Genomic DNA, 12,565 nt, shown 5'->3' on the forward strand with positions numbered 1-12,565 from the left:
TTGAGCCGATGTGAATATAATAAATAAAAGGAGGATATTTCTAGAATTGAATGAATCTTTGGAAGTTCAGATTCAACTTCAACCGGCGAGCTCCTGGCATATAAGTATGCTTCCCATTTGCCTCGGATTTCGAATTAGGGCAAGTATAGCGGAACTGCCGCCGTTCGGCGATTTCTCCGCAATGCACAATCTGTGTTTATCTGGAGAGTAAACGTATGATACGTACTACTCACGAGTCGCTAGGCAGATCTCCAAAAACACCAGTAACCCCGCGCGATTTGCCGATGCTCAAAACTCCACATATCAAAGTCGGCATACTTTCCTTTGTCCGGGCATTTCTCCACTCTATCTCCGCACTCCAACCTTGGAAGGTTGAACGTGGGGATAAGCGTCTCATTCTGGAGAAAGTAAGGCGATGTAGAAAATAAGATAATTTTTTCCCCCTTGATTTGAATTGAAAATATGTACAGAAATTTGAAGCGAAAGGCGGAAAGAAAGGTGGAGCGGTTCTCCGTCGCTTGCGGCTGGACAGGTTATGTTAATCAGAAGAATCTATACAGGTCTATCGGCTGTACGTTTTGGACAAATGACTTCAGCCACGTCGAGCTCGCCGGTTACCAACCCTACCTACCTCAGCACAGGACTTTTCTCTAGTGTAGGTTGGTATTGCGCAATTATCCAAACAACACAAAAGCTGATTCTTCCACCTAGAATCCTAATGACGACGATATATCGGAAGTGTCATGAGCTAAGACATGGTGGCTGCTTCATCCCACTCCCACTCCTTCAACAGCTGCTTCACCCGGTACTCCGTTGCCCATCCTGTGTCCGCCTCTATACCTCTCAACAAACTCAGAATAGTCCTTCGTTCTCGCGGCTCCGTGAGACACTGCCCCGTGACAAACAGCGGTTGTAGGGAGTGAATCCTTGACGAGGCATCCATACGGGACATGGATATATTACATATCTCATAACTATGTTGCCGAATCTCGCTCTCAATTGATCGATACGACTTTAGTCGATTCGTGACTGTTGTTCGACGAGCCGTGGATTCATGAGGTTTGTTGATAAGCAAGATGATTCGAGCCATGTGGTAGTGCTGCATAGTAGACGCGCACATGGGCATACTATACCACACTTCAGCGAAAGGACAGTCATCATCGATACCAGCTCTCATATGCGGCCTCCGAGCCGGTTCAAGTCTCGCACATGGCTGAAATGTGTCTGGGAGTCCCCTATACCATGCATCCAATTCACTGTGTAGCCTATACCAGCGTTCAAGCAAGGTGTTTTGCGAAATCCCTATAGGTCCTTGTTCATTTGTACCGCCTGCTGGAGATAATTGAATCTGGTCACCGGCGTCAATGAAATTGACTATTTTCGATAGAAGCCATATCAATGCATTCGAAATCATGTCTTCTTTCATTGTACTTTCCGCGTCGGTGTTGCTCGGCATAACGAACCCGTTACTATCGAGGTGCAATCCAGCGTCGGTCCAAAGGAGGAAGTCTTCTGGGTTCAACCTTGTTTGACCTTCATTGATAACTAACCATACGGAATCCGTTAGTGATAATCGAAAAGAACTACATGAGAGAGGCACTTACAAGCAGATATATAATCCTGTCGAGCGAAATTCCAAAACGTAGCCTTCCGAGCGCGCGACAAACCTGGCCTCTTCCGCGGTAGGATACCCTCTGTCGACGAAGACTCTTGTTCTAATGGCATCATGCCGATTTCTGCAATATCAAGAAGCGATTTCACCCCGCTCAAATGTCCATTCCACGCGGGACCTGTCGCATCTAAAAATTCATATACAGAAAGAATCGCCGTTGCCGCCAAAACCTCGTCCGAATGAGAACTGGAAAAGCGGCTGTTCGAAAAGCGCCTCCTTCGTTTCCGAGAAGGTCCTGCATTGTCACATAGCTCAGCTGCTTGCCATTGACCAAATGCTTCGGGAGTGCTAAAAGGTGCTGGACTTCCAGCGTCATGTTGTAACTCCCTCATGAGAAGTTGAATGGCCTTGTCGTAATATTTGGCACCGTACCATCCCCAATCCACATTTGCTGCGTCAGGCCACAATTCCATTGAGGCTTGTTTGGAGCAATTGCCGCCCATGATTGCTTTGGCACCTCGTACTCGGTTGAGTTGTTTGGCAGCATAGGCGCATGCGGCATACTTTAGAAGTGGGTTTGATAGAGCTTTTACGGGAACTAGTGAGGAAAAGTAGAAGTCGAGATCGAACAGATCCATCCTGTCGACGTTAGAATAGAGGTATCAGCGGGTTAGCGAATCAGTTCTCACCAGTAGCCCGGATTCTCGGCAAAATGTCTCAACAGAAAAGCGACTTCGTGGTCAGTCTCGACCTTTGCATCAAGTCGCACATTTGAGAGGGCACTTCGATGTCTCGCCGTCACTGACTGATATGATGAGGACTCTCTCCGGCGCCCAAGTGTTGTCGACAAACTAGAGTCAACGGACGGCGAGCCAGAATTTGACGGATTGAGCAGAAAGTTAATATTATTATTATTATTATTAGACAAAGAAGTGATGGATATCGGAGGCGAAGTCGGAGTCAAGGTGTTTGGTGCTTTATTTGGTGAATGAGGCGTTGTCGACGTCAAGGGAACTCCCAAGTCATTAATACTGGTCAGTCGTAGACCAGGGGTTCCAGGAGATGCTGCAGACGGAAAAATGTATGAATTCTGCGCAGCAGCAGCAGTCGACAATGCGTTCAGACCCAGTGCAGTATCGTTGGGTGTCGACGTTGAGGTTTGGTGGTACCATTCATGGGTAAGCGCATCGTGCTTACTAGAATCATTTGCCAGAATGGAAGCTTCCAATTCTTCTGCTGCTTGCGGGTCTGTACTATCCACGAAGATGACTGCACCATCCACTGTCAATAAGATCCTCAGTCCCAAAAGAAATAGTCCCGTACCGTTCTTGGGAATGTCAACCCACACACTGTCCGCACCAAATGTGTTCTTGTAATTATAAAAACCCCCCAAAGAACCTCGACCAGACTTTTCGTCCGTGATATTGTTGTTCATAGACGCATTCTGCTGATGCCGAAAAACAATCCCTTCGCTGGGCCGACACTCCCTCGACGCCTTGCGGCATTGCGCACATTGCAGTTTCTGCTTACCATCACCATCATCACCACCACCGCTCACTGCCTGGTACTGCTCGTCACACTTTAACTTTCTAGAACGACATGTTAAGCTGTAGTATATGATTAGCTCCTAGATAAGTAAATTGAGAAGGGACTACATTATAGATATTTGTGGGACCTCGCAGGGAGGGGCGCTGATCTAGCTTGTCGAGGACGACTTACCAACCAGTTCGAGATCGCATGCCGACCGTCGATAGACCACGACTACTACCGGTGCATTTGCGAGTTCGAATGGACGGAGAGAGAAGGGTAGACAACTTCTGAATCAAAAGACGTAGGCAGATTCGGTGAGAAAGATTAGGTATCGGACGAAAGGTCTGGCCAAGTTGCCAAGGACTGTTCCTTTACTCCGCACTTACCCCGTGCACTGGACTCGTGATCTGGCCCTAACTTCCAGTGCCATACCGAAACAGATCTAGGCTGTTCCAGCCTATTGTCTTTCAAGTCTGGGGTGAATCAATTGAAGATCTGCAAATAATTCTGGAATTTCTAACATTACTATCATTATACCAACAGGCAATACTCCAGATATGTACAAGATGAAGACTCTGACAAATAACAAGAACCAGAGTGAGAAATCAAGAACTATTCACAGCAAGAACTTGATCATCCGAAATTTCCTCGCATCAAAGAAGATTGGATCACTCAACAATGAGAGGGTATAGATATCAGCGGGTAACATGGTCAAACGCTAGATGAAAAGAGATTTAAAAAAGAACTAGCAGGAGTGAGACTTGCACTCCCGCAGAAACGGCAATAAAATGAGACAAAGAGAGATGATGCTTTTCATAGTGTAGGAACGCCAGATTGACGTTGCCTTATTGAGTCGAAAAGGTACTCGGGTGGCACGCGTCGCATGCTAGTTGGGCGATCTGTCTGGTAGGCTGTCGGAGCCTGGACGTATCCTTGTCGGTATCGTTGCACTTTGTTGAGGATAATGCCCAATGCAACGATCAAAAAGACACAGCCAAGGGCAATGCAGAAAGAGACAAGAACAACAAGTCCTGCCGAGAGACGGGGTGATTCTGGATAACACTCATTAGTCTCAAACTTCAATCCAATGTCGAGTAATGATGAATTACTTTTACCGCTGAATGTATTTTGCTTTTCTGTAAACATCTCTCGAATAGTTCCTGCTTGACCATCTGCAGTCGACGACAATAGGAAAGGTGTCAATGCAGTGCCATTGTAAAGAGCCGCAGAGGCATTCCCAAAATTGGGAATGACTAGCTGCCCAGTGATGAGTAGAATCTGGTCATTATTCAATAACTTGGTGCTCTCATGATTGGTGCTGAGACCGACTACTTGCAAGCCAAGGATCGTAGTAGACGCGCCGAAGAGTTGTCCGGCACTGTTGAATTTGGAACCGTCGTACTCCATCAAAAAGGTCGAGCCGTTTGAGTCTTGGCCAGCTATCCAATATGCGGACATATCTGTAGCGGCAGGACCAAAAGCAGTAATTTCGCCAGGAATCTCAGATGGAGAGGCACCATTGACAGATGACCATGTTTGGGAGGTCGTATCGTACGTTGCAACCCTTGTTTGATTATTGCCCAGGGTGAGATTACCGGCAGCGATCAATTGATTGTCACTGGCCCATTGAAGCGAAGTCACAGAACCTTGCATTCCCACTCCAGGACGACTCCACTGACCGTCAGATGTATCCCATACGCAGACTGCTGGGCATGGTAAAGCACCAGCAGCGTCGAAAACTCCACCAAAGTAGATCTCGGTTGAACTAGGGCGAACGGCAATACTATTTGCAACCGCGTTCTTGCCAGTCAATGCTGGAGGCTGTGCTGTAGCAAATCCAGGTGTCGACAGATTGTAAGTTACAAAGCCGTTCAAAGTTGATGAACCTGCCCTACCGGTAACCGAACCGCCTGCGAATAAAGTGTCTTTGTAAACAGCAAGAGTAGTGAAGGTAGAGTTGCTATCGACCCCTGAAGGAAGACCTGTCACAGTATTGCCATTGGAGCCGTTCAGGAAAAGAAGATTCTGGATGATGGAACCGTCAGACGCTTTGGCAGTAAATTGGCCACCTAGAATCGTGAGGTTTCGTCCGTTGCTGGTATCAAAGTGGCCTACGAGGACCTCAGATACATTCTGTGCAACTGAATCCCGTTTGGATGCCGCGCCACTCGTCTGTGCTTCTTGGATGTTCACGGGAAGGGGCTGTATCGCTAGGCCGTCCGAGTTTGTGAGAGATACGGCACCCCTAGAAGTTATGCCATCTGACACCAAAGAACCGGCAAGGATAGTAGTGTTATTTCCCGCATCAGCAGTTGCCATCAACTGACCAAAGAAGGCCATCGTGTTATTATCAACGTTCTGTAGCCAGTTATTCTGAGATGGAACCCAAACCGCAAAGCCCGATGCCCTAATAGACGAGTTAGACCCAAATGCCAAGATTTGATCAAAAGATCCGCTAATTGCCACTGTAATCTCAGTTGTTCCATTTGTCGAGTTTATTGGAAATGACAAAACGGAAGTGACAGGCCCATTGACGCCTGCTCCAAGTGGAGACCAGGTATTGCTGGAGGGAGAATAGGCTGCAACGTGATTCAGACCTTGCACATCACCTTGACCGGTGTTCGTGAAGTTTCCCGCTGCATACAGTGTGTCGTTAAGCAGGAGCAAGGATGTCACATAGGAGTTCAAACCACCACCGCTGAGAGAAGTAGCGTTGCCACTGGACTTGAAAGATAGAATGTTTCGTAAAGACGAATCGGAAAAATTTCCTGCTGCGTAAGTCACGTCTCCAGATTGAACCAGGCTGTAGATGGTAGCTCCAGTGTCCAGATTGATTCCAATGGCGTCGATACTGTCGGATGAGAAATCGGTGTCTGTCGTATTGGAAGGGTCATAATCATATAGACCGTTCAAGCCCCCTCCAGTAGAGTTAAGTAGATGAAAGCCTACGCGGGATGCCACAATTTCAATATCGCCTTGTCCTGCAACTGGCGTGACAGTAATCTGGGAACGGAATTTATCGCTGCTGGCTTCAATGAAACCAGTATAGATGGTATCGTATTTCTCGAAATTGTTAGTCTGATATATTATGGACGTGTCGAGATTGGCTTCTGGTTCGGTCGACGTGAAAGTAGCCGTGATGTTGACGATGCCTCGAGATTGGCAGGTGCCCGCATCTGAGCAGCCTGGGGTGTAAAGAAGGACTGAGTAGTTGCCGGATTGCTTAATGTCGGGCTTAAAGGTAATCGAGACATCAGACTGGGAAGCATTGGCAATTAAATAGTCGGATGGCGCGCCAGCAGATGTCACGGTCCAGTCACCTGTTGTGCTTGAGGTTGCCGGAAATTCTATTCCGGTACATGCTGGCTCATTGAAGTCATTGAGAGCATAGGTAAATACTTGAGATTGGAAGATCTCGATACCATCAAGACCAGCACCTTGGCCATACCAGTTCAGAATCTGAATCATAAACCCAGACATACCAACAGGATTGACCAGTTCGAAGTCGCGGAAGGGCTCAGACGTGTCGTTAGAGAGAGGGCATGCAAAGTCGCAGAATGCTTTTTGACCAGTCGATGGATCCGTATATGTCAGGTTCATGATGCCCGTGTCCGGCAAAGCTTGGAAACGGAATGACTGAGTGCCTCGACCCTGAAAATGCGTGTTGTACAAGCGAACCTTGCTTGGATAAAACGTGAAGCCCATCTGAGCCTGCCAAAACCCAGGAGAATAGTCGTCCAGCAGCCAAGTGTTGCCGGGTCCCTCAGCAGCATCGGATTTGCAAATGATGTTGCGAGGATCGACAAAGCCAGCAAGGCTGGTTTGGGCATCACTCGTAATGTTGGCTGCAGATAGGTTGACCACCTGGGAGCTGTTTGTGGCCGTTGACGTTGACACATTTCCTAGGCTTTCGAACTTTCCGCCGAAAATGATGTGACCTTCTGAGTTCTTGACGATGGACGAAATCGGACCATTAAATCCGTTAAAAGGAAGCGCTTTCCAACCACCGGTACCGTTCCAGATCATTGCGTTTGTCGAGTTACCGACGCTGTAATCGCCGCCAACATAGACCGAATCGGACTCCTGATCGCACAGTAATGCTTGCACGACACCGGACAGTCCTGACATATTCCGCACATTATTTGACGCCGGGTCATACAACGCTATGCCTTCTGCTTTTGTACCCCCTAAACTTGTAAAATTGCCTCCGACGACAATGCCTTCGAAACTCCCATCCTTACGCGTCCACGAACACATGGCTAGAATATCCGCGTCGGCAGACAATAATGGTACGAGGTCGCCATTTGGTAGAGTTGTGAGTAGTGCTTGAGAGTCATTAGTTGAAGGGGCCGCCTCAGTTTGTTCTAAATATGAGTATATCGAAATCGCGTCGAAGTTACCAGTAAGAGCGACTCGACCTAAAAGCGATAAATCCAGGTTGGGCTGTGATACTGGTGTAGCTGTGAATGCATTGGCGGTAGGTAACTGCCAAGAACTGAGAAGAGCAGAGACCACAACTGCCGTCGCAGGCCTAGACAGTGAGGAAGCCCTCATTGTGTAGGTTGCGACGACGGATCACGAAGCACCTGTTTCCAACCCACGACAGGTCTATCCTCTCAATATAATGGCAAGTCGGTAAACGCTCAATTTTCAAGAAAGGAGGAGTGGTGGGTTCCCTTAATGGTTTCTTTATTAGCGGGTGCTGAACGCGAAGACGTGAGGAATGCTGTTGGAACGACGTGGGAGAAATATGCGTATTGTTCTGGTACTATCTTGGCGTGTGGCAGTGATGACAAAAGCGACTCAAGCGGAGAATTGATTCTGTATCCGAAATCTAATGCACCTGTCAAGCGATTATCCAGAAGTTCTTGAAAATGAGCGAAGAAAGTAGTTGGTTGGATTGGGAATTAAGGCGAGTTTGAGGGCGTCGTGAGTGTTGAAAAGAGCGTGGTGTAGTTGGTAAAAACACACAAACTGATTAGTATATTCAAAAGATAAAGAAAAGAAGAGCGAAAATGTTCAAGCGAATGACATGGTCAAGAGGGGATTGAAGATGGCAATGGCCAGGTCCAAAGCTGATCAATAGAGAGGAAGAATCTCAGAGCGAAGAGAGGATGGAGCGTCCCGTCCCTGACCCAGACTTGGAAGGTGTGCGGACGTGGCTCAGTAATTGCGTGGTACGGCCTCACTAGTGCTGAGGCTAACGGATCTCTGTCTAACTAAATAAGATTGCAAAGTGACACTAGCCCTGGTTTGCGCCAATCAGACAGTTTTGATACTGTACTATTTCAAGACAAGGAGTCTTTGTGCCAATGAGAGGTACAGTATATGCCCCACTGGTCCGAGATAAACAGCCGAAGCCACGGGCTGGCGTAATCTCGTTACCATTCTTGTATTTATGAATCATGCTCCTTTTCATGTTAGGAGGTGCCTCACGACATATAAAGAATGCCGCTCTGAGAGTAGCTCAAAGTCAAATAAGCAACTCTTTGTTGGCTTATGAATGATGGATGCTTCAGTAGAGGACGTCCCAAGAGTTTTACAAGGTTATGCAGCTTGTGGTTAGTGAGATGAGACAATATTACGAGAATACCAATTCTACAATGTCCCGGTTTTTCCGATGCCCTGAGGAGTTGAAACAGTCCTCGGACAAGACATGGTTTGACAAAAGATTGTTGCTTCTCATTGCCTCTAATTAAAGGCGAGGCCGAAAGCGGTTCTTGATCAGCCATTCGATATCGCAGGCATCGTCACAGCTTTAAAAGCGCAGTCAAGTGGTTTCGTGTATAATGATGCTTGCATATTGAATCAAAACTTTCTGATGAATTCGATCTGCGTTATCCGGATCCCAAACGACGTCGTACGTAAGGATAAAGTCGCTTGAGAAGCCATCGATATCACTATCTCATCGGAACGCTTTGAGAATTTGTAATGGTTGCAATCTGACACATCAAAGGTATCGCATCATTCCAGGCTGCGGGCCTGGCATAGTGGCCCAACGATGATCCAGAGCAGATAGGCATTAAGAAGGTTGAATCTCCCGTAAGCCACGGCCCCGTATTTCGATAGAGTCGAGTCTATGTTCTGAGTCAAAAGTAACCATGAAGTAGAAGCAGTTAAGAAACTAAAGCAAAACTCAGTATCCGATGAAAAAGCTACTAATCCAAATATAGTCTAGTTCCTTATTTGGTGATATTCTCCGTCATGTGATCTGTCGGTATAGTCTTGGCACGCTAACCCCCTTTTGGACGTTAAAGTGATGTCGTCGCGCCGCGTCTTTGGAAGGCGCGTACGAGCAAAGAGCTTTTGCATATCAGTTCAAGCTCTTACACCTCCAACAACCACCACTTTTGCTTCATTGATTTGTCATTAAACATTGTATTAGAGTGAGGGCGATCTATCAGTACAGACTTGGACAGTCCTCTTGGAATTACACAACAATTTTGAGTCGCTGCATCGGCGCACCTCCAATATGTGAGCTCATTATTTTTCTGTTGACCCGTTGATTCTTGAAGCTAATATGTTCTCAAGGGAAAGCTTCGATAATATCTACCTCGACCTGTCCAAACAGTCTGGGAAATGCAAACTTGCAGAAAGTGGGATGGGATGGCGACCATCAGGCGGTGGAGATACATTCACTTTGGATAGCAGCAACATTGGAGCTGCGCAATGGAGTCGAGCCGCCAAAGGATTTGAGCTGAAAATTTTATCGCGGACTTCAGGTGTCATCCAACTGGATGGATTTGACCAAGAGGTATCTCAGTCCTGCATTTCACATTTTGATCTTGTTACTAAATCTTCACCTCTCATGCAGGACTTTGAGCGATTGAGTAGAGCCTTCAAAGTTTGGTACGGTGTCGCCATCGAACAACGAGAACATGCTATCCGAGGCTGGAACTGGGGAAAAGCAGAATTCACTAAAGCCGAACTCGCCTTCAACGTCCAAAATCGTCCCGCATTTGAAATTCCTTACTCTGAGATTTCGAACACAAACCTGGCGGGTAAGAACGAAGTCGCCGTCGAGTTCGCTTTACCAGCAGACGAAAAGGCAAATGGCCATATCGAGGGAAGCACAAAAAACCGCGGCCGGAAAGCTGCAGCTGGTCCTGATGAGCTAGTTGAGATGCGATTCTACATTCCTGGTACTGCACTTAAAAAGGAGAAGGCTGAAGGCGACGGTGCTAAAAAAGAAGGAAGCGAGGAAGAGGGCGAAGAGGAGGCCGAGGAACAGAATGCTGCTAACCTCTTCTACGAGACACTTATGGATAAGGCCGAGATAGGAGATGTTGCAGGAGATACATTCGCCACCTTCTTGGATGTCCTCCATCTTACACCTAGGTATGCAGTTGTTATTTCATGTGGGCTAGTGATGCGTACTAATAACTATGTCGTACAGAGGTCGATTCGATATCGATATGTATGAGGCGTCATTCCGTTTGCGCGGTAAGACCTACGACTACAAGATTCAGTACTCCTCGATAAAGAAGTTCTTCTTGCTGCCCAAGAACGACGAAATGCACACTTTGATTGTTCTTGGTCTGGATCCCCCTCTTCGACAGGGTCAAACAAGATATCCTTTCTTGGTTATGCAATTGAAACTTGACGAAGAAGTTAGCATAGAGTTGAACATGACAGAGTAAGTACTTGCAGCCTACAGTGAGCTAAGATCACTATTCTTAAAATCTTCTACAGGGAACTTTTGCGGGAGCGCTACAAAGACAAACTCGAACCGCGATATGAGGAACCAATTCACCAAGTCATCACAAAGATCTTCCGCGGCTTGTCCGGAAAGAAAGTCATCATGCCATCGAAGGACTTTGTCAGCCATCACGGCCACAGCGGAGTTAAGTGCTCGATTAAAGCAAACGAGGGACTTTTGTATTTTCTGGATAAGAGTCTCATGTTTGTCCCTAAGCCGGCGACGTACGTCCAGATCGAGAACATCTCGGTGGTCACCATGTCCCGTGTCGGTGGAGCGATCTCTGCCAGCAGGACGTTTGATATCACAGTCAGTCTGAAGGGAGGACTGGGAGAACATCAATTCAGCAATATCAATCGGTATGCATTCTACGCCCCTTTATTACTAAAGTCGCTTTTTTTCTAATCAATCTCGTCTATACAGTGAGGAACAACAGCCGCTCGAGGAATTCTTCAAAGCGAAGAACATCCGAATCAAGAATGAAATGGTTGACGACGTAAGAATTCCCCCTCCCCCCAATATTATTTGACATACCTAACATTTCGATAGTCGGCCGCACTTATCAAAGCAGCGCTTGAAAACGACGACCTGTCCACTGACGAGGATGTCCGTCCTGACCGTGGCTCCGCCGACGAAGACGAGGAGTCTGTCGATGAAGACTTCCATGCTGACTCCGACTCCGACGTCGCCGAAGAATATGACTCTGCACACGAAAGTAGCGGTAGCGGAAGTGGCAGCGATGCTGAAATGGATGATCCAGATGAAGACGATGCCGTGGATGATGAAATGGACGAAGAGGAAGAAGAGCGACCGAAGAAGAAATCGAAAGTCGGCAAATAAGCCGTTGGTCTTTTTACATATTAGACAGATGTATTCTGGCCCTACAATCGAATCAGGCCACTTCATTTCAGACCAGACCAGGTGGTGGGAAGAAAGCAGGGAGAGCCATTGTATCCTCCAACTCTTCACCACTTAGTTATCACGTCACTCATATTTTCAGACAAAAAGGTTCCCCCTAGAGTTTTGATATATCAGAAATGTTGAGATGCATAGGGTTGGCTATTTCTTCAGTTCTCGTGTGCGCATTTTACTTTCTTCTTTACCAAATCGTTTGGTTATGATGACACAACCCATTCTGCATATCGATCAGAAAAAGTGCGTTCTATAATCTTCATTCACTCTAATCCAACTCTTGGATGGAACTATTTACGAACCTGGCCTGTGGAGTACCTACTTCGAGGTATTTGATCCATGGATGATGGTCCCATATCAAATTAAGCCCTAACTACCTTCTCACCTCGCATGTCATCCACCCACCAAATGATTAACTTAAAGAATCACGGTCGACGAAGGATTTGCCAATTTGGGAACCTTTAAGCAGCCATCAAGAGAGCTTTGTAGATTTGAAAGCTTAGAGAGTAAGGAATGTAACACGTGGCAGGCTTCGGGGGCTGACTGCCTTCTTTATCTCGCTTCGATCTCCTGGGCAGCCGCACTGCCATGCCACTGCCTCGCGGTGAATGCAGTCACAATTTGACGCATTGGCTTGTTCCTTTTTCTTGAAACGAAGGATGAATTACACAGATACCACCAGTAATAAGCCAATCGTATTACAAATACGTACCTAGGTGGCGCTTCACCTAGGAACATAGGCCAGAGCCGCCAAATGTAGCTACTAATCATGTATTAGTAGGGCTCAATAATCAATAAGATGACGGACTAAA

General features: G+C 46.9%; 3 protein-coding genes across 4 annotated transcripts, besides 1 other annotated feature; 1 reads left to right on the forward strand and 2 right to left on the reverse strand.

The window, feature by feature from the left end:
- Positions 1–430: 430 nt before the first annotated feature.
- On the reverse strand, positions 431–3,449 carry TSTA_020390 (uncharacterized protein). The gene is made up of 4 exons (XM_002484169.1): positions 3,332–3,449; positions 2,302–3,219; positions 1,605–2,251; positions 431–1,545 (listed from the first exon to the last, which is right to left on the reverse strand). The coding sequence occupies exons 1-4, from the start codon at positions 3,349–3,351 to the stop codon at positions 749–751; spliced, it is 2,382 nt and encodes a 793-aa protein (XP_002484214.1). The 5' UTR covers positions 3,352–3,449; the 3' UTR covers positions 431–748.
- Positions 2,512–2,535: a microsatellite.
- Positions 3,450–3,631: 182 nt separating the features above from the next.
- TSTA_020400 (cellular morphogenesis protein (Rax2), putative) lies at positions 3,632–7,696 on the reverse strand (the record flags this gene model as incomplete). Its single annotated transcript, XM_002484170.1, has 3 exons — positions 3,632–4,194; positions 4,252–7,506; positions 7,543–7,696. 3 exons carry the CDS (start codon positions 7,694–7,696, stop codon positions 3,956–3,958), a joined length of 3,648 nt encoding a protein of 1,215 aa, XP_002484215.1. The 3' UTR covers positions 3,632–3,955.
- Positions 7,697–9,435: 1,739 nt separating this feature from the next.
- TSTA_020410 (structure-specific recognition protein, putative) lies at positions 9,436–12,305 on the forward strand. 2 transcript variants are annotated; one of them, XM_002484171.1, is made up of 7 exons: positions 9,436–9,616; positions 9,674–9,896; positions 9,957–10,480; positions 10,539–10,778; positions 10,835–11,200; positions 11,265–11,337; positions 11,391–12,305. In XM_002484171.1, coding segments are annotated over exons 1-7 (1,719 nt in total). In that variant the 5' UTR covers positions 9,436–9,614; the 3' UTR covers positions 11,682–12,305. The 2 variants fall into 2 exon arrangements, with proteins under 2 accessions (XP_002484216.1, XP_002484217.1); XM_002484172.1 differs by lacking the exons at positions 9,436–9,616; positions 9,674–9,896 and having other exon boundaries at positions 9,906–10,480.
- Positions 12,306–12,565: the final 260 nt, after the last annotated feature.

Source organism: Talaromyces stipitatus, genomic scaffold (genome assembly GCF_000003125.1).
Source record: "Talaromyces stipitatus ATCC 10500 scf_1105507295549 genomic scaffold, whole genome shotgun sequence".
In the NCBI taxonomy this organism is placed as follows: Eukaryota; Fungi; Ascomycota; class Eurotiomycetes; order Eurotiales; family Trichocomaceae; genus Talaromyces; species Talaromyces stipitatus.

What these genes read in the sequence shown, in the direction of transcription:
- TSTA_020390 (XM_002484169.1), bottom strand. Translation starts at nt 3,351, where the DNA reads ATGCGATCTCGAACTGGTTG. An exon ending in GCCGAGAATCCGGGCTACTG is followed by an intron (nt 2,252 to 2,301) that starts GTGAGAACTGAT and finishes TAACGTCGACAG; the next exon opens with GATGGATCTGTTCGATCTCG. An exon ending in ACAGGATTATATATCTGCTT is followed by an intron (nt 1,546 to 1,604) that starts GTAAGTGCCTCT and finishes CCGTATGGTTAG; the next exon opens with TTATCAATGAAGGTCAAACA.
- TSTA_020410 (XM_002484171.1), top strand. An exon ending in ATAGAGTTGAACATGACAGA is followed by an intron (nt 10,779 to 10,834) that starts GTAAGTACTTGC and finishes AATCTTCTACAG; the next exon opens with GGAACTTTTGCGGGAGCGCT. An exon ending in AGAATGAAATGGTTGACGAC is followed by an intron (nt 11,338 to 11,390) that starts GTAAGAATTCCC and finishes ACATTTCGATAG; the next exon opens with TCGGCCGCACTTATCAAAGC.